Here is an 18,744-nt window from a genome sequence, read left to right on the forward strand (position 1 = left end):
TGTTGGTAGTCTAATGTATGCAATGGTTTGTACTAGACTTGATATTTCACAAGCTGTTAGTATGGTGAGCAGGTATATACATGATGCGGGTAAAGGCCATTGACAAGCTGTGAAATGGATTTTAAGATATATTATAGATACGATTGATGTTGGTATAGTATTTTAGAAAAATAATACTATTGATCAACGGGTTGTTGAATATGTGAATTCTGATTTTGCAGGTGATCTGGATAAATGTTGATCAACTACTGGATATGTTTTTACATTTGCTAATGATTTAGGGAGTTGGAGGTCTTCCTTACAGTTTACCATTGCCTTGTCTACAACAGAAGCAGAGTACATGGGAGCTTCAGAGGCTGTTAAGGAAGCTATTGGGTTGGAGGGTTTACTTGAAAATTTGGGAGTTGTTCAAAAGCACATTGTTGTGTTCTGTGATAGCCAAAGTGCTATTCATGTGTCAAAGAACCAAGTCTACCATGCACGAACGAAGCACATTGACATTTGGTTTCATTTTATGTGGGATATTATTGATGGAGGTAAGATACTTCTTAAGAAGATTACTACAACTGAAAATCCCGCAGATATGTTGACCAAGATTGTGACAACAATCAAGTTCAAATATTGTTTGGACTTAATCAATATTTTGCAAGTCTGAATATTTATTGGAATGTGCCGATGATCTGATGATGTGGAACTCCAGAGAATATTGGTGACTGAAAAATTTGTTAAATTTATCGTCAAGGTGGAGATTTGTTGTTTTTTGTCCCACATTAGTAGAAAAGTTTCACATTGGTACAAAAGTTGTTTTGAATTATTTATTTATTTGTCCCACATTGGCGAGAAGTGTTTTTGGGACTTGAGGTTGAAGTTATATAAAGAGTTCAACTCTTTATTTTCAAAACACACCTCAAAGTTATACTTTGTTAAGAAGTAGTGGATTAATCGTCGGTGCCCAAGGATGTAGGTAATTCTATACCGAACCTTATAAAATTTTTGTCTTATTCTTTTCACTATCTTTTATTATTAGTTTCTGCATTGTTTTAGTTTTTATATATTCAATAGCATTAGTTGTAGTATTGGTGTTTGACACAAGTGGGGTGCTCGGCACAACAGTCCCAACATCTATTTACCAAATGAATTAAACAAGTCTATTAGTACATTTTGTATGCGATATTGAACTCAATTTCTTTTCTCCATGGATTTGTTATCTGCTTCATCCTTCAAGTTTAAATTTATTTTTTTATAAAATATATAAGCCATTTTTTCAGCTATTGATAGCACTTGATAACAATGACCCGAAATTGTATTACCCACTTAAGAAGATAAAGACAAAAAGAGTAACAGATGGAAAGAGTGAAACAAAACGTAAAACCAAGGTAGTTTCCATGACATAGCCTTTGATTGATTGCTATCACTTGTATTCTTATTAATCACTTAAGCAATTAGGGTATGCTATCTCATGCTAATACTTAACTAGAATACGCATGATTCTATAATCATAAATATTTTTTTTTTCACTTTATAATTTTGAGTTAGAATATAATTTTCGCTGGATATTTTTTTAACTATTATTACAGTATACTAATTTTATAATTATTTTTATTAAGTTTTAGATTGAAATATGTATAAATATTTATGATTCTCTTTCCTTTTAGTTACCGATACATTTGCACATGCTTTTAACTATCATGATTTTAGCATTGGATGAATACAAAATTTGTATATTTGCACATTAATAGATGGTGTGAGATAAAGAAAAACCAATACGATAAAGAACCATATTTTTTATTTTTTATTTTTAACCTTTTGTCTTGGAACATATATTTAGACCCTTTTGGATATGTCATTTTAAAATTCTAAAAATTTTAAAATATTGCATAATAATGATTTTTCTGAAATTCAATCTAAAACTTCAAACAAAAATTTATATTTGTTGTAAAACATGTATATTTATGTGGATGGCTATCTAGATAATAGATTGCAACCTTTGATATGCCCACATAATGGGTTCATTATATGGTTAACCTTTGGGTTGCTAATGTATTGGCCTATATAAGGATATGTCTTACAATAAAATGAGATAATATGATGACTAGCAACATCTAGTTCTTGAAGAACTAGATTGCTAATTTCTATAGCTATAATTTTTTTTTTTTTTTGTATTTTTTCTTTTTATTTACAACACATTATTAGCACGATCAAGTCTCTAATAGTATAACAAGTTTTTTTGGTATTATTTTAAGGTAAGAATCTTGTTTCCTTTAACATTTGTTATCTATATAACTTTAGTTTTTCGTCAAATTATATTTATATGTTAACTATATCTCTTATCTTGAGTACGTATTCTTAAATAATTTTATGTTAGGATATGTAGAGATCTAATGAATTATAGTAATTAAATAATAAGAGAAAGGATAAAAAGGAATTTTTTTTAGGCACAACAGGTTTTCGTCGACGAATGCGGAGTGTTCGTCGACGAACAGGCTCTTGGGATCGTTGACGTGGACGCATGTCTTGTCGATGAGAAGTTACCGAGAGGGCTGTCCTAGGGCCTGAATTTCGTTGACAAGGGGTAAGTGTCTGTCGATGAAACTCCTTCTAGGACTCGTCGACGAGGAGATGTGGCTCGTTAGGGAGGAGATATGGCTCGTCGACGAGGCCACATGGACAAGCATTTCTATAAAAGGCCCAGAACTCGTTTTCTGCAAGGGAAACATGCAAATCACTCTCCTCTCTCTCTCTCTCTCTAAAACCCATCCCCCTCTGCTTTCTTTCTAGATTTTTGGCGCAGTTCTTCATCAGTTTGACGATCCAAAGCCGCCATGCTACTCTTAGGAAGATTCTCTTCATATCTGCTGGAGTAGATCATTGGTTGGGTCAAGTTGGGCACCGTCCCAAAATTTGAGTAAGTTGATTATTTTAAGTTTTATAAGATATTTGGTGTTTCTGGACTGCAGGATATGTATTAGGTGAAATAATACTAGGATTTGTTGGGAAAATGTTGATTTCAGGGTGTTGAGCTGAGAATGCCACATGAGTAAATTTAGTTAAATTTGTGGGTTTTTCAGTAGTTAGGTAAGGGAATAAATTAAGTCGGTTTATTTTTATGAAAATTTATTGTTTTAAAACAGCATGTATCTAGAGTAATTATATATGTTATATCAGAATATTTGGGAATACTGCTACTGAATAGGAAAACGGTTTTAAAATATTTAATCAGAAATATATTCAACTTAGGTATTTAGTTTTAATACTATTTAAAACTGTGTGGCCTGAGTATCATTTTATGAATATTATGTTATGTTAGATTTTCAGTAAAAGCATGTTTACAGTAGTTTTCAAGAAAACCATAAATAATACAAGAAATTATGGTTTCAGAATTTTATGATAAACAGTACAAATTTCAATTCAGTATGTTATAATATGCTTGGCACAAGGTTGTGATTGATAGTTGACGCAAGGCTGTAATTATGTATGTTATTCAGCCCAAGGCCGTGATTATGTATCATATGTCAGAATTCAGAAAAAAATTATATCAATCTACTTTCATGTTAAATCAGTATATGTAAACATACTATATGTTATCAGAACCTAGATAGTTTAGTTTAGATTAATATTCAGGGCTCGGTACCGTAACTATTTAGTTCAATTCAGATTAGTGCTACCACACTTGCTAGTAGAGAGTGTGAGAGATGGATAGTCGATGTGGCTTCAGTGTAGTGTTGTAGACGTCCCCCTAGCAGTCCGGATCAGGGTGGGGCGAGCCCATCGTACTTACAGACACATTTGACTTGGTAGTGGTCGACCAACCATTGTCAGGTCTCATCTTTAGGTTGCACAACCTAGTCATAGGGGGTAATACATGACATCAGCTATCCATCAATCCTAGGTAATATTTCAGTACTATTAGTTATAGCAGATAATTTTATTATAACTAAAATTCAGTATGATTTAACATGATCATGATTATGTATGTCTTACCTAGTATCATATCACCAGTTTTTATCCAGTGTTATATATTGTTTATCTATTATAATACGAATATACTCATACCGCCACACAACTCATATTAGTTTATTTCCCTTAGTAAGAGGTGTCTTACCTCAAGTTACAAAACATTTCAGGGAATCTAGTTAGACAGGCGAACCGAGCTATGCGTCAGTAGAGGTTGTTCTTACTACCCTGGTAGGAGGGTGAGTTACTGAGCTAGGGTCAGATGTATTTTGGATTATGATCCTAGTTTTTTCCTTTTGGTCTTTTGGAGGTTGTATATTTATATTTACAAAAATGTTTTGGATTATAGTAAAACTCTAGTACTGTTTTTTGTGAATGTAATATATGTTTTCCGTTCTTTAGGTGTCCGCTGTGTATATCAGGTGCATCCTCAGTACCCATGGGTTCGAGTTGATTTTGCTATACTGGTATCAAGGTTATTATTAAGAATGATATTTATGTATTTGACAAAAATAGGTAGGTCGTTATAGGATATATGTGAGAATAACATTTCCATTTAATATTTACCTAACTTTGAATTTTTATTTGTTTTCAAAGTGACTTTATGATGTCAAATCTCACAAAGTTTGAATTCGTTGCCCTTGATATTTCTAGAAGAAATTATTTGCCATGAGTACTTGATGTTGAGATTCACCTTAATGCTATGAATCTTGGAAGTACAATTGAAGAAAGAAATCAAGCATCCCTGCAGGATCGCGCAAAGGCAATGATTTTCCTTCGACACCATTTACGAGCACAAACATGTGACCATCGAGTGGAAGCATCAATTAAAACCATAAAATATCAAAATGATCAGCAAGATGGATGGATTGAGTCACAAATATCTCCTTATATTCTTTGCAGAAAAGATGGAGACTCTAAAGATAATTTAGATGGAGAAGGTTTAACAAGTAGTTTTCCTTGAGCACAAGAAGTACAAAAATAATCACTAGGTAAAAGAACTTTCTGATCTTTTAATGGATGTCCATGTGTATTTTCAATGATTCATTGCATCATAGTTGAACCAGGATGACCAAGACGATCATGCCAAAGTATAAAACTTCTAGGTTTGGAGCACTTTAGTGCATAAAATTTGATTCAACCATCCTTATTTTTGTGAAATATAGGCCAGATGAAAAACTTGAAATTTTTTTTAATATGTTCTTCTAGTTTGAAACTGTATATGTGATAAAAAGATATTCCATATCTCTTTCATTTTTTGTTTCAATATGATATCCATTATGACGTATATCTTTCATTTTTTGTTTCAATATGATATCCATTATGACGTATATCTTTAAAACTTAGTAGATTTCTTCAAAATCTACTAGAATACAACGTATTATTAATATACAATTTTGTCCCATTTGGAAACATAATATAAACTCTTTCAGAGCTTTCTATTATATTTGTAGAGCCAACATTAACCTTGAGACTTCAATTGATGAAAAGACTGATTACTTTGCTTTTCAGGTGTTACTGTTTAAAAGCCAAATTGAAAAAAATGTTTTTATTTTAAATTTTTTTTTGTTGTGCTTTGGTAGATATATGTTTTTGTTGAGCTGTAGGAACATGAAGGCTTTGGTTGTTAAAAAAATAATGAATATTTAATATATAAGTGCAGATATAACTTAATGCATGCTCATATTAGTTTTCAATCAAAAAGTAATTTAGTGCTATATTCTTTTTTATCTTTTTTTTTTTTGGTGTATTGAATTGAGTTAGGCTACATGATGGGAGATGGTTCACCTATTAAATTTTTAATCATTGAATAATTACCATCTTTTTTGTTGTTGTTATAAATCTTTATTCTTTCATCATTAAGTATGAAGAATTTTAATGGTATAGATATTAAATTTTAATAAACCAAAGAGTAGAAATAAATAGTTTGAATTATTAAAATATTATTAGAAAATAACAAATATAAAAAAAACTTATAATATAAAAGATACTAAAAAATATCTAATACCATGCATAAATAAAAATAAATAAATTACATTATCTCTATATTTATTATTACTATAGAGAAAAATTTATTTATTCACAAAAAATTGACAATCCTAAAATTAAAAATGAAAATTTGAGGCTCTTCTTATAATAAATGCTTGATTTTATTTATTAGATTATTTTGTGCTAACTTTTGTATTTTAAAAAAAGATTACCATAAAGTGGATCTTAAAAGTCCAAAGAGGAATACACTTTTGCCCCTTAGGGTTGCTCAGTTTGTAAGGCATGGGCCTAGTCTGCCGCATAGTCAAGGATTCAAGCCCACTGCCTTTGAGATAAAAAATATTGTTTGGGTGATTTTTTAAAATATTTCGAATTATTTATGGTAAAGTACAATGGCGAAAATAATGTGAAATCTCTTGGAACATAAACTTAGAGTCTTAGATTTTGTTTTGTATGAATTTGAATAAAAATCAATATAATTTATATTATTTTTTGTTCAAATTCATACAAATTCAAATCCAAATCTTGAAATCTAGACTCTCAAGTAAAGATTAAAATCCATTAAAATTCAAATTACAAATGACTTAATTTTTATTAAAAAAAAAAAGACAACATAAATTTATTAAATTTATATCATTTGTATTAAAATATCACTTCACTTGCAAAGCACGTGATTCACGCTAGTTTTCTTAAAAATAGGGTGAAATATACTACCCCTATGTTTGAAAAGTTCTTAAATTTAAATTTGTATATAATAATAATAAAAAATGCAATGTGAAATTATATTGAAATTTTTCCAAATCCAAATCTAAAATCGTCCATTCTTGATGAAAACGCCTATCCAAAAAATTTCATATAATCTCACTCGGCAATAAAGAGGGTTCATCATTTCAGTGTTTAGATGATGAGTTGAAACAAATTCTGACACGTGTAGAAATGGTTCATTTAATAAATAAAAGTTTAAATTGAAGTTAAGCTTAACTTGTTAAGTAAAAGCAAAGTGTATAATTATTTTATTCTAAAAAAAATACATCGAGAACAAATCAAAAATAACATCATCGAAAGAGATTATAAAGTTTTTTTTTTAGAAATATAATAAAAAAATTATCCTTTTAACAAAATTTTGTATGTCATCGCATTAGTATTATCTGCCAATCACAAATACAATGTAATAAATTTTACAATAAAAAATAAGAGGACAAACTCGCATAAAATCTTAGATATTGTGTTTGGGAGCATGAATTTTGAATTTTAAATTTAAATTTAGACAGATTTGGATAAATTTTAATCTAATTTTATATTATATCTTATCAAAATCTAGTACAAATCCAAATTCAAGGCATTTTCAAACATTGTAATAATATTAGAAGCAAGCCGTAACAATTCACATTCAACAACTATGCCCAACTCAAGATAGCTACAGACTTCATACAGAGGTTTCCATCTAAAAATGATGAGTTTGGATATGGTGATATCACAGGCTCACATTGGAAGAGGTGAATAAATGAAGCAGGTGAGACTCATGTTGCTTTATCCACTCACCTACTATTACGTGAGCTCGTGATAGTCACAACTCCAAACTCTTAGCATCACTAGATTTCTACCTTACTTCAGGATTGACTTCGTTTCCGAGTTCCACAATCATTTCAAGTAAGTTTCCTGAATCCGTAAGTTGGTCATCCCTCATCCCACTTTGAACAGAAGCCATCTCTACTTCCATGCACTCCTTTAACTCTGTCACTACATGGCTCATGTTTGATCTTTGGATGGACAACGCTGGCACACATGACATGGCAATCTCTAAGGCTTTCCATGCTGAATTAACACTGAACTTCCCTTGCACCCTTGGATCAACAATGCTGCCTATATCCCCTCTTCCGATAACAGAATTGACCCATTGAACTATGTGCATGTTCTCATGCCCTTTTAGTAATGCAGGATGGCCTGTAATTAGCTCTAAAAGAACAACTCCGAAACTGTATACGTCACTTTTCTCAGTCAACCTGCAGGAGGCGCAGTACCTGCACAGAATTGAAACAACAGCAATACAATCTGGCGACAAAGGATTCATGCTGTTAAACACAACCTTAGAATGGTCAAATGGCCCTGAGATAGTTTTACAAGTCCGAGTATCTTTAGCTTCCTTCACCCACTGGAGAAGGGTTGGGATAATCCCACAAATTAATACGTGAGAACTTTCTAATTAGGAAGAAAGAAAAATTGCTTGCGCAGAATTTCAGTGTAGCTGAATTTCAAGTTTGGCAAAACCCTTTTACTGCACACTGGTGAAGACATGACTAAGGGCTGAAGGTCCAGCGCTAAAATTCTTGTCGCCAAACAGAGAAAGAAGCTTCATGTGAGACCAGGAGGTACTAACTATTGAGTCAACCAATGATTAGGTTTGTGATATGTGTCACAAGAAGTTCATGGAACTAAATTGAAAAGTTGTTGTAATTATGATCCGGTATAGGATGCACAGCAAAATAAAACACAACAAGCTAATCAAACGCAACCAGTAAATGAGAAGCAAACAAGAATCAATACAAGGTTTAAATGGTTCGGCAATGCCTACATCCACGGAAGCAATTGGCACAAAAATTTCACTAAAAAATTATAGAGTACACAATACACTTCTCAAAATGATCTTTCTTGTCTCACAATACACTCAGACAATAATATATAAACTTTCCTTTGGAGGATCCTCCCCAAAAATCAACCAACTTAACGTTCAAATTCAAATTTTAAATTTCTGTCTCACAACCTAGAAACAAAACTGTCGACAGTTTTATGAGATTTCCTTAAACCGTCGACAGTTTGAGATATCGAGAGCATGTGTTGAAGATGTTTTTTGAGATTTCAGTGAAATCGTTGATAGTTTTAGAAAAGCCACAAAAAATTGTCGATGGTTTTCTCCCAAAATGTTGCACTATGTTCTTCTCTTTGTGTAAGTTAGTCATTTTAAGAAATGAGCCACCAATCACAACAATCTTCACCTTGGCGAATTTCTAACCCTTAGGAGAAACACGAAAAATATAGCCCGGCACTCCACCTTGACCTTAGAACATTAAATTGGGTCTGTCTCCCTTTTAGCACATGGAGACATGAAGTAAATCCAAGCAATGCTTGAACTTTTCAAAAGTAACCGATTTTATCAAAATATCCGCTGCGTTTTCAGATGTGTGAACCTTTTCCAACATAAGTTCACATGAAGTAATCAATTTCCGAAACCTATAAAACCTTACATCAATTTTTTTAGTTCTAGCATGGTACACTTGATCTTTGCCAAGTAAATGACACTTTAACGGTCACAATGCAACACTACTCCATCTTGTTGTAATCATAGCTCTTTCACCAAACCGGTAAGCCATAAGGCTTCCTTTGTAGTTTCGGCAACTATCATATACTCAGCTTCAGTTGTGGACAATGCTACCAGAGATTGAACCATGGATCTCCAACATATAGGTCCTCCTACAAGGGTAAAAACATAACCGATTATAGAACTTCTGTCATCCATATCCCCTACATAGTCAAAATCTACAAATTCCATAATTGAAGGACAACTCTGTTGCTTGCCGAACATGATGTCATATCTCGATGTACCTCGTAAGTATCTGAATATCCATTTGACGGCCTCCTAATGTTGTCTGCCTGGATTAGATAAAAACTTACTTACCACACTCACAGCATGTGCCAAATCTGACCTCATACACACCATAACATACATTAAACTCCCCACAGCACTAGCATAGGGGACCTTTGACATGTCTCGAATATCATCATACGTACTTGGATAATCTACAGTAGACAAATTAAAATAACTCTCTAGAAGTGTACACACCAGTTTTGCATCAGCCATACTAAATCCCTCCAACACCTTATGCACATAACTACCCTGAGATAGTCATAACCTCCCTGTAATTTTGTCTCGACGAATCTCCATCCCAAGTATTTTCTTAGCTGAACTAAGATCTTTCATGTCAAACTCCTTATGCAATAGTTCCTTTAACTGATTTTCCTCACTTAAATCTTTTGTGACTATCAAAATGTTATCGACATACAATAACAAGAAAAAGGAGAACCATCATCAAGTTTGTTCACATATATGCAGCAATCATACTCACACCTTTTGTAGCCAATCTTGATCATGTAGGAATCAAATCTTTTATACCATTTCCTCGGAGACTGTTTCAGACTGTAAAGAGATTTCTTCAACTTGCAAACTAAGTTTTCTTTTCCTGATTCATTGAATCCCTTCGGTTGTACCATATAAATCTATTCCTCCAAGTCATCATGAAGAAATGCCATCTTCATATCCATTTGTTCCAAATGAAGATCATAATGGCCTACCAACCCTAATACAATCCTAATAGAAGTATGTTGGACCGCTGGTGAAAAGATCTCATCATAGTCTATCCCCTTCTTTTGTGAGTATCCTTTTGCCACCAACCTTGCTTTGAATTTCCCTCCTTCATTTTTCTACAGTTGCCTCCTTCTTCCTATATACCCATTGGTAACCTATCGGTCTCTTCCCATCTGGAAGCTCTTCCAAATCCCAAGTTTGGTTCTTATGTAGTGATTCCATCTCCTTAATCATTGCACCCATCCACCTACCTTTCTTATAGCCGTGCACTGTCTCTTAAAATGTAGTTGGATTGTTGCAATTGGTAAGAAAAGCGTAAGACACTAACTCTTCAAACTCATACCTTGGTGGTGGTCTAATAGTGCGTCTAGATCTCTATATGGGAAGATCATTGTTGACCACATTTGTCACGCCCGATTTTGATTATGACAAATACTCATTGTATCTAATGAGTGTTTAAGTTTTTGTGCAGGAATCAAGAATGTTAAAATAAAGATGTGCACAAAGTCAAGTAAAGCCTGAAGACCAAAGTTTTATTCCATATTGTAAAATATTTAATTGGTCTGTAATAGTAAGTAGGTAATTGGTTTGTAATAAGCTCACGCACATCACATGTATGATTTACTACGTAAGTTCAAACCGAACCATGAATGAGAAAGAACCATAGAAAGACCTTAGGGTGCACCTTCGGTCGACCGACACCGGACTTTTTCGGTGTTTCCAAATTGGACCCCAAGTGACCGTAGGACACACACATATTCACATACATTTGTTAGGCACTTGAATAGGGCTTTATTGTATCAATACGGGACCGAAATGCACACTTGGTGCACTTTCGATCGATCGGCCAATTCAGTTCAATTTGACTTGGTCGACCGAACTAGCCCTGGGTCAACAGTTTGACCAAGGCTCGGTCGACCGAGCCCTTATAGTTCATTTGACCCCGATCGACCGAACCACTTGGGAGTCAACATTTTGACCTCCCAGTCGACCGACCAAATTTGTACTCCAACTACCTGGTCGACTGAAGGGTCTCGGGAGAATTCCCAGCGGTCTGGTCGACCGAACCACACAGTTCAAAAGGGCCCGGTCGACCGAACCTCAAAATTTTGGAAAATCGCCCTTCCTCGGTCGGCCGACCATTCAGTTCAAAATAGCCCTGGTCGACCGAGCCATTTGAGTCCTGGTCGACCGAACCATTTCTGGTTGACCGGACCTCTCAGGTTGCTCCCATTTTTATCATGGTTAATATTTTTCTAAACAGGGTTAAAATGCCTTAAACGTCATTAAACTTTTCTAATAATACCCTATAGGTCCCCAACAGTCATATTTCCTTCCATGGCTATATATATGTGTTCATTTGCAAAGATTAAGGAAGATTAACCACCTTGATTAGGGAAGAATTCTCTGAAAAATAAAAACCCTATACTACTCATTTTATTACTCAAACCACTCATACTTGCCTTCTATCATTGCCTACATATTTTGTAAGTTGATTGAGTGTTTTGTTTAATAGGTTTGCTCTCCTTATGCTACTTATTTGACACGATTTTCTTGAGAGCCAAACCTAAGGATTCTTAGGAGGCTTTTGCTAATAAGCATTTCCTAAGAAAACCTTGTTAGATCTTCTAAGCTTGCACCTTCATTGCAAGATCTTGAGAAGAGTGTATCTGTTTTTGTTTGCAAAAACTTTTCAAACACTTCCAAATATCTATTGTACTTTTATATTGCAAAATACTTTGAAGAGATATTTGCTTGTGTGATTGTGATCTTTGTTGTAATATTCTTTCACTCATATATTATTTGCTGAATACAAAGATTACACGTCTTTTGCAAACCAAGCATATACATCATTTAATACTTACATGCTTGAGATATCTTAATGATTGAAATACATAAGACTTGACATCTTTGTGTGAACATATTTGTTGAATATCTTGTGATACAAAGATTGTTGGTTTGACACTCTCACGTACTCTTTACACCGATAGAAAATACCTTTGAGAGTTGAATCATCTAGACCACATTGAGCTTACAAATTATTTCATATTTGTGGTGTATATTATTGCGCGAATTTGGGTACATATCTGCTTTACTTGAAAGCACAATCACTGTACCATTTCATTGTAATACACTTTGGTTGTATTTCCAAGCACGGGCCTGAAGCGGGAGACTAGCCCTGGAATAGTCCCGGATTGGCTTAGACCCGGTTAGGAAAGTAAGGTACGTCGTCCTGTTAAGGCGTGTAGGTTGAGGTCAGCCCCGCTAATTGACCTGGTTAAGGTTGAGGTCAGCCCTGTGTTAATTTGAACTGGTTGTAAACTGTGTCGCTCCACCCTTAAGTGAGCTATTAGTGGAATCCTCCTGCTTGCGAGCTAGAGGCGGGGACGTAGGCACAGTTGGCCGAACCCCGATAACATATCGTGTGTTCATTTACATTTCCGCACTTTATATTTACTACACATGTATGTTATGGGTGAATGATGCGTATGACTTAAATTTCATATTATATTTATCTACACATTTGGAAATTGAATAGACTGACCCTAGGTTGTGTATATACTATTGTAGGATAGATTAACCTAGGAGAAAAAGTTTTAAATTCCAATTCACCCCCCCTCTTGGGAATACACCAATTCTAACAATCATTAACTTGTTGGTTTCCTGAGCTAAAACTCCCTCCAACCATATGACCATGATCATTTTCATTGCCCTGAGCTTCCAACTCCACATGCACAACATGTTCATTACTAACCCAGCTTTATGGCTCCTATTTCTATTCATCACAATCTTGAGTACGCTTCATCATAGCCTTCTCATCAAATACTACATCCCTGCTAATCACCACCTTATTTGCCACTAGACCCCATAGCTTGTACCCCTTTACACCCTCTAGATATCCCAAAAAGATGCAACGACGATACTTCGGGTCAAGTTTAGACCTCTCCTCACTAGACACGTGAACATAGGTTGGGCACCCGAATACTTTCGATCTGGAGTAGTCTACTGCATTTCCTGTCCATACATCTTCTGCCACTTTAACCTTTAGTGACGCCCTTGGTGATCAGTTTATTAGAAAACAAGTCATACTAACTGCCTCGGCCTAGAAGATTTTTCGGTAGCCCTTCATTAAGTCTGAGACACCGATCTCTTTTAGCTAGAGACCGGTTCATCCTTTCAGTCACACCGTTTTGTTGAGGTGTCCGACGAATGGTAAAGTGTCACTTAATGCCCTGCTGCGCACAAAACTCCATAAACTGAGAGTTAGCGTACTCGGTCCCATTGTCTGATCTCAAGTATTTGATTCTCCTCTCCATCTGGCTTTCCACTTCAGCCTTCCAAATCTTGAACCTGGAAAACGTATCAGACTTGTGCCACATGAAGTATACCCAGACTTTCCGTGAGTAATCGTCTATAAAACTCACATAATACACATGTCCTCCCTTTGATGCAACTCTAACTAAACCCCAAACATCGGAATGCACATAATCAAGAATACATTTCGTCTTGTAAACAGCTGACTTGAATTTTTCCTTGTTTTGTTTTCCAAGTACACAAATTTTGCAAAAATCCAGCTGACATGATTTCAAACCTTTCAAGAGTTTCCTCTTGTGTAATTCCATCATATCATGTTCCTCAATATGCCCAAGATGCATATGCCACAAGACGGTCTCATCAGATTCAACATCTACAACTGCAGCTCCACCTACAACTGTAGTTCTCTACAATGTATAGATATTCTCATCTAGCTTTGGCCCTTTCATCACCGTTAGATATCCTTTCCAAACTTTCATAACTCCACCTTTGTACTTGTAATTGAAACCATTACAATACAGAGTGCTAAGTGATATCAAATTCTTCCTCAACTCCAGTATATGTCTTACATTGCTTAAGGTTCTCACAGCACCATCAAACATTTTTATCTTAACATTTCCTATACCAATGATCTTACAAGAAACATCATTACCCATAAGAACTGAACCTGAGTTCACTAACTTGTAAGTGCTGAATCACTCCTTGTTTGGAGTTATATGGTAAGAACATGCCGAGTCAAGTATCCAAAAGTTTGTAAGGTAATTCGACCCTGATGAAACTGAAAGAACATCACCATCGTTGCAAAGTGAACTCCCTTCTAGAACAACATTCACTAATTTCGAAATTTCCTCATGCTTTTCAGCATTTCCCTTTTTCGAATATGGACATTATGGCTTCACATGGCCCTTTTTACAACATTTATTACACCGCATTTCCTTTTTCTTCATGGTCTAATTGCGGGATTTCTAACTTGACCCACTTTTGAACTTTCCTTTGCTATGCTCATTATTACTTTTCACCACAAGTCCTTCTCCGTCATCACATATTTTCAACCTTTGATGAAAATTTAGTAAGGCACTTGTTACCTCTTCTAGATCAAGAGTCTATTTTCCCCACGTAAAAGTGGTAACTGGATTTTCATAGGTTTGAGTTGATGGCAAAAAGCTTAGTAACATCAAAGCCTTATCATGTTCATCAAACTTGATATCAACTCTCATCAAATCACTTATGATTTGATTAAAAGCATTGACATGTTGATCTAAGTTTGATCCTTCAACCATCTTAAACCAATAAAATAATGCTTAAGAAAAAGTTTATTATTGAGTGATTTGCACATGTACCAGCTTTCTAACTTTCGCCATATAGCCGCTAGACAATCCTCCTTCATCACACGATAGAGCACTTCGTCAGCCAAACACAAGCGTATTGTAGAAGCGACCTTTGCTTGCAATACTCCCCATGTTGCCTTATCCATTCCATCCGGTTGAACTCCAAGTAAAACCTTTCACATTCTTTGTTGTACAAGTATGTCCTTAACTCTGCTCTGCCATAAACCAAAATTTTCAGTTCCATCGAATTTGACAATGTCAAATCTTGTAGAAGATGATCCCGATGCCATAACAAAAATCGCTCAAATACCAATTTGTTGTATTTATGATCAGATATAGGATGCATACAGAATAAAACACAACAAGCAAATCAAACACAACTAGTAAATGAAAAGAGAACAAGAATCAACACAAGGTTCAACAATGCCTACATCCATGGAAGGGATCAACACAAAAATTTCACTAAGAAATTATAAAGTACACAATACACTTCTCAAAATGATCTCTCTTGTCTCATAATACACTCAGACAAGAATATATAAACTTTTCTTTGGAGGTTCCCCCCCCCCCAAAAAAATCAACCAACTTAACGTTTAAATTCAAATTTCAAATTTCTGTCTTGCAGCCCAGAAACAAAACCGTCGATGGTTTTATTAGATTTTTTGAACCTGTCGATGGTTTAAGATACCAAGAGCATGTTTCTAAAAATGTGTGAGATTTTAGTGAAACCGTCGACTGTTTTAGGAAAATCACAGAAAATTGTCGATGGTTTTAGGAAAACCATAGAAAACCGTCAACAGTTTTCTCCTAGAATGCTGCACTATGTTCTTCTTCCTGTGTAAGTTAGTCATTTCAATAAATGAGCCACCAATCACAACAAAAGTATAAGAACTTACTCAGGGTCAATGTATCCTAAGGTTCCAATAGTTTCTGAGGGCACAAGATAGCCACCTTCAACTGGAAAATCTCTTGAAAGCCCAAAATCTGCTAGTTTAGCGTGAAAATTTTCATTCAGTAAGATGTTTGCAGACTTAACATCTCTATGGATCATTGGTGGTTTACAGCCATTGTGCAGATACTCCAATCCTACAATTCAAAAAATAAATAAAGTAGTTAACTTGCAATAGCAAACAATAATCTACTGATGAAAAGAGTGAGAACTTTGAAGAAGAAATTCTAAGTGCAAATTTATCTGCTTGCTGACCTTGTGCTGCATCAATTGCTATTCGTAATCTCTCTTCCCAACCAAGGACATAATTTCTTTTTCCTGCAGCCATAAATGAATGTCTAAATTTTTCTATAAATTTTGTCTTTATTGAGTGAACCTCGATTATGTTGTAGCACACAAAATTAGCCATGTGAACATAAAGCATGTAAAAAAACTAAATGTTCAAGCCTTCAAGCTAAAATGAAACTTTAAGAAGCCAAAATCTTAAGTTGATTCATGCAAGTATGGACACGCCATAAGAAATTTTAAGATTAATCAAGTTATATTTTGTTCACATAATGTTTATTCCTAAGAATACAATGGTCATAATATAAATATTTGATAGTTTATAAAAGAAGATAAACGGTCATGTCATAACAAAACAAATAACAACGCAAAGTGTTTTATGAATCCATGACAAAGAATAGCAAAGAATGACTATTCTCAAATTTCACATAGTCTATTCTTATCTTATTCGATGTTAGATGGAATATAAAAATTCTTTTCATGAGTGAATTTTTCTTCAAACTAGTAATCCCCATACAATTCTTAGCACATTTTCATCTTATTCTATTACATTACAATGAACAGACATTTACAAACCAAATGTAAAAATAATACCTGACAAAAGTCCCCTTAAGTCTTTATTAGCCATGTATTCGTAGATGAGTGCCATATTGGTGCCTTCATCACAATACCCAACAAGAGATGTCAAGTTTTTGTGATAAACCCTCATTAAAAGTTTGACCTGAAATTTAAACCCATGTTATGGTTGAGCGCATATGTAGAAACATTTGCATACACAAGATATTCATTTAAGACATTTCAAAAAACGTTTATTACAAAGTTAGACCTTTTAATTGATGTATATATGCAAGTTAGCTTTAATAGATATATGCAATTTTCTCGAAGCTATGGTGTAGAAAATTGATGCAAAGTAATTACCTCTGCTTGAAACTGCTTACGCCCTTGAACAGATGATGGAGAGAGAATCTTCACAGCAACCTCGGTGTTATTTATGTAGCCAAGGTAAACCGTCGCAAAACCTCCTTTTCCAAGAATCATTGTGAGGTTGTTGGTAATACTCAGAATCTCAGAGTATCTAAATTGTTGTTTCTTTGATTCCAATGTTAACTTTTCCTTCTTCACCTTCTTCTTGTCTAATTAGATCATCACAATTTTTAGGGACATCTTAAGTTGGATGAAGAAAAATTTGCAATTACATGGAAACTAAATTTGTATCTTGTGTAATCTTTCATAGTTAACTTGCCTTAAAATGAGAGCATAACAGTTATCTTACCTTGTCTTCTCCTTTTGAGGCACCATAGGCTAGCCAGCACAGCTATGAGGATGAGCAGTGCAGCAACTGAAGCTACTATAGGAACAACCACATTCTTCTTCTTCTTCTTCATCTTTTTTAAGGGAACTTGTGAAACAAGATTGAGGTTCTCATCCACACTAGCATTAATTAAGTTAATAATAACAAATTATAAAAAAATGTAATCATATACATCATGTAGAAATTCGAACCATGAAAATAATGAAATAAATAAGAAAAGAAGGAAAAAGGAAAATAAAAAAGGGGATACCAGTAGGTTTCATCGACGAATCCCCTATTTTCGTCGACGAAGGCTCTTCTGTTGTTCATCAATGAAGTTCAGAGCATTGTCGCCGATGAAGATATCCTGAACGACTAAAAGTTCAGGTTTATGGTTCGTCGACAAAGCTCCTTCTTCTGTCGACGAACGACATTCTGTAGTTCGTCGACAAAGGCACCATTTCGTCGATGAATTTGACCAGGTCAAAAGGGCTATAAATCGAAATTTTATTTGCTTCTTCATTAAAAACATAATCTCTCTCTCTCTCTCTCTCTCTCTCTCTCTCTCTCTCTCTCTCTCTCTCTCTCTCTACGATTTTTCACCTCTCGTTGACAGATTCAACGATCAGAAGTTACTACGAGGATCTAGGGGAGATTCTCTTCAAGTCTAGCGGAGCAGATCTTTAATATGATCTTTTCGGGTGTTACTCCAAAATCAGGGTAAGTATGTTATTTTAAGGTTTTATGGTTGTTGTGGACTATAGGGAGGCCTAAGAAATGATTAATGGTTGCTTATCTAGAATTTGTGTTGATTTATTTGGGAAAAAAATGTGGTTTTAGGATTTCAAACTGCAAACGTCGTAGGGCGTGGAGTTTGGGGTTTCCAGTGGACTTTCTTGTAATCTAGGTAAGGGGATTTGTTTTACACCATTTACTTTTGAAATTTGAATTGGTTAAACTGTATTTTATGATTTCAAAAAAATTAGGGTTTTAGGGTATGGTCTCCATTTTTATCTAAACTTATATATTCTTATTATATTAAAGGTTGGAGATGCTTGAAACCTTGTTTTATATAAATTATAATTTTCCAAACCATTTATTACATTATAGCATATTTAATCAAATGAGTGTGACATGAGATGATAAATATGAATGAACTGAACTTGTGAAATATCTGTATGAGATATGGGAACTGGAGTTCCAAATTGTTTTAAGGGGATGTGGAAAATGAGATGACGGTTTAATACCGAGGGTTGTGTATGTTGGGTAATGT

General features: G+C 34.5%; 1 protein-coding gene across 1 annotated transcript; it reads right to left on the minus strand.

Moving 5' to 3' along the window:
- Positions 1-7,543: 7,543 nt before the first annotated feature.
- Positions 7,544-17,565, minus strand: LOC131163528 (probable LRR receptor-like serine/threonine-protein kinase At1g51880). The gene is made up of 7 exons (XM_058120123.1): positions 17,454-17,565; positions 17,099-17,313; positions 16,775-16,901; positions 16,151-16,213; positions 15,843-16,032; positions 10,287-10,295; positions 7,544-7,946 (listed from the first exon to the last, which is right to left on the minus strand). Exons 1-7 carry the CDS (start codon positions 17,563-17,565, stop codon positions 7,544-7,546), a joined length of 1,119 nt encoding a protein of 372 aa, XP_057976106.1.
- Between the last annotated feature and the right edge of the window lie 1,179 nt (positions 17,566-18,744).

This window comes from Malania oleifera, chromosome 9 (genome assembly GCF_029873635.1).
Source record: "Malania oleifera isolate guangnan ecotype guangnan chromosome 9, ASM2987363v1, whole genome shotgun sequence".
Classification (NCBI taxonomy): domain Eukaryota; kingdom Viridiplantae; phylum Streptophyta; class Magnoliopsida; order Santalales; family Ximeniaceae; genus Malania; species Malania oleifera.

Coding starts and splice junctions, on each gene's coding strand:
- LOC131163528 (XM_058120123.1), bottom strand. CDS start 17,565: ATGAAGAAGAAGAAGAAGAATGTGGTTGTTCCTATAGTAGCTTCAGTT. Junction 16,214..16,774: donor CTTAAGGGGACTTTTGTCAG/GTATTATTTTTA, acceptor TTATGGCTGCAG/GAAAAAGAAATTATGTCCTT. Junction 16,033..16,150: donor AGCAATTGATGCAGCACAAG/GTCAGCAAGCAG, acceptor TTTGAATTGTAG/GATTGGAGTATCTGCACAAT.